This window comes from Macadamia integrifolia, chromosome 4 (genome assembly GCF_013358625.1).
Source record: "Macadamia integrifolia cultivar HAES 741 chromosome 4, SCU_Mint_v3, whole genome shotgun sequence".
NCBI classification, from domain to species: domain Eukaryota; kingdom Viridiplantae; phylum Streptophyta; class Magnoliopsida; order Proteales; family Proteaceae; genus Macadamia; species Macadamia integrifolia.
Window position 1 is genome coordinate 14,172,989 of NC_056560.1, and position 1,671 is coordinate 14,174,659.

The 1,671-nt window shown below is 37.9% G+C and overlaps 1 protein-coding gene across 9 annotated transcripts in view; it reads right to left on the reverse strand.

The window, feature by feature from the left end:
* Positions 1-722: 722 nt before the first annotated feature.
* LOC122076794 (uncharacterized protein YtfP) overlaps positions 723-1,671 on the reverse strand; it is a 6,560-nt gene continuing 5,611 nt past the window's right edge. For 8 of the 9 annotated variants that reach the window (XM_042642355.1, XM_042642351.1, XM_042642348.1 and 5 more), the window contains one exon: positions 723-1,387. In XM_042642355.1, the coding sequence (XP_042498289.1) occupies positions 1,304-1,387 (84 nt within the window). In that variant the 3' untranslated portion in view covers positions 723-1,303. The remainder of the gene's footprint in view (positions 1,388-1,671) is intronic. The other variant, XM_042642352.1, reaches the window with a different exon arrangement.

Sequence of the window (1,671 nt, forward strand, 5' to 3'; positions counted from 1 at the left end):
AGCATCAAGAACAGACGGTGGTGACTAAAATGGAATTCGGTAGCTGGGGCGGTGGGTCCGGCGAGGAAGCAGATGTATCCGACTTTCAGAGGAGGAAGAAGCGATACCATAAAGAGAAAAGAAAGAAAATGAAAAGTGCAGAATTATATTGGGATCAAGGATTTAGGGGACGGTATACCAATCCGATACCGATCCAGGTCGGTAGGTATCGGTCTATTTTACTCCTAATTTTTATAAAAAATATTATTTTTTTCAATTTTACCCCTGAAACGATCTGAATAACCAATGCGAATTGATATTGGATAAAGGATCGATACCAGCCGATACTAATCCAATATAGCGGATCTCAGATCGATACTTGAAACCATGATTGAAATATTGGAATAGATACATGTGGTAAGGAGGGAGTTATCGTTTTGCATAGGCACTATTGGGGAGGTGCGCGGTTCAAGAGAGAGTTTCAACCAAGAAGTGGTACCAATGGGGGTATTTGAAAAGTTTACCAAAAAATCTGTAAGTATTTTAATGATACGGGTATATATATATATTTATGAATAGAGAGGAAGAGAGTGAGAGAGAGAGAGAGGAGAGTAATTGCAAGTTTTTTTTTTTTTTGGGGTGTGGGGGGAAGAAATCCATGTGGAAGAGCAAGGGAAATATGCATTCAACAACTGAATAGTATTGCTTAGTTATAACCATGCAAATTTTCTTGTATCTTACCCTCAGATCCATGCAAATTTTCTTGTATCTTACCCTCAGATCATCAAAAGAAAATTATAAAACAAGCACATTCTTGTGAGTTAACAAACTCTGGACCCGCCAACTTTGAGAAAAATCATGTGTTACAACTGGAAAGTAGCCACCATCATTCTTTTCTGGAAATTCACTAGCCAAACTGAAACAGGAATACAGACATACTAGTTAAACTCACTCTTGCCCAAGTAGCATGGTCTAGAGGAACATTAAACAAAATTCATGCTGGTACGATCCACCATGCACAGTTTATGACCACATAATTCTGCCACTTCTTTATACTCTCAGTGGGTCTTTCCTACTTCAACCACACATTAAGTCTCCGTGAGTAGCTCATGAATGTCCTCGAGAATGTGTCAATCTCCCAAGGCCATAAAACTACCTTCCTATTTGGTTTGGCATTATTACCAGGATTTGAGAGCCCAATTCTCATCATGTTTCAAACAGAGTTACCATTATAAATTGATTGATCTTACTGTTAGCACTGTGGATAAATTGCTTCCTTCCAGAATTGTTGGCCATTATACCAATGTATACCTAGGCATTCCCATCAAACAGCTTCCATTTCTGAGGAGGAATCTAAAGCTAATTTACCTATAGTTGTTCCAGCAATGTACCCACCCGACCAAGCATTCTGCAAATCAAAATCAGAACAACTTGATTTATATTCACTTCATACCAAATGAGCTGTCAACAAAAACTTATGCTGGACTCAAAAATTAAAATGAACATATGACAATCTAAGGTAGCACAATAATTACGGACTTTATCATGGGAAGAAGTTTTTCTACTCCAGCAGGTCTAGAGGGTATCTCGAGGCCACCATAACATTGGTCAAAGCTTCATATTGGTAATTACCATTTGTGTAAAGCTTCTCATTTTGACGACCCAAAAAAAAAAATTCTTTTCATTTTCTTT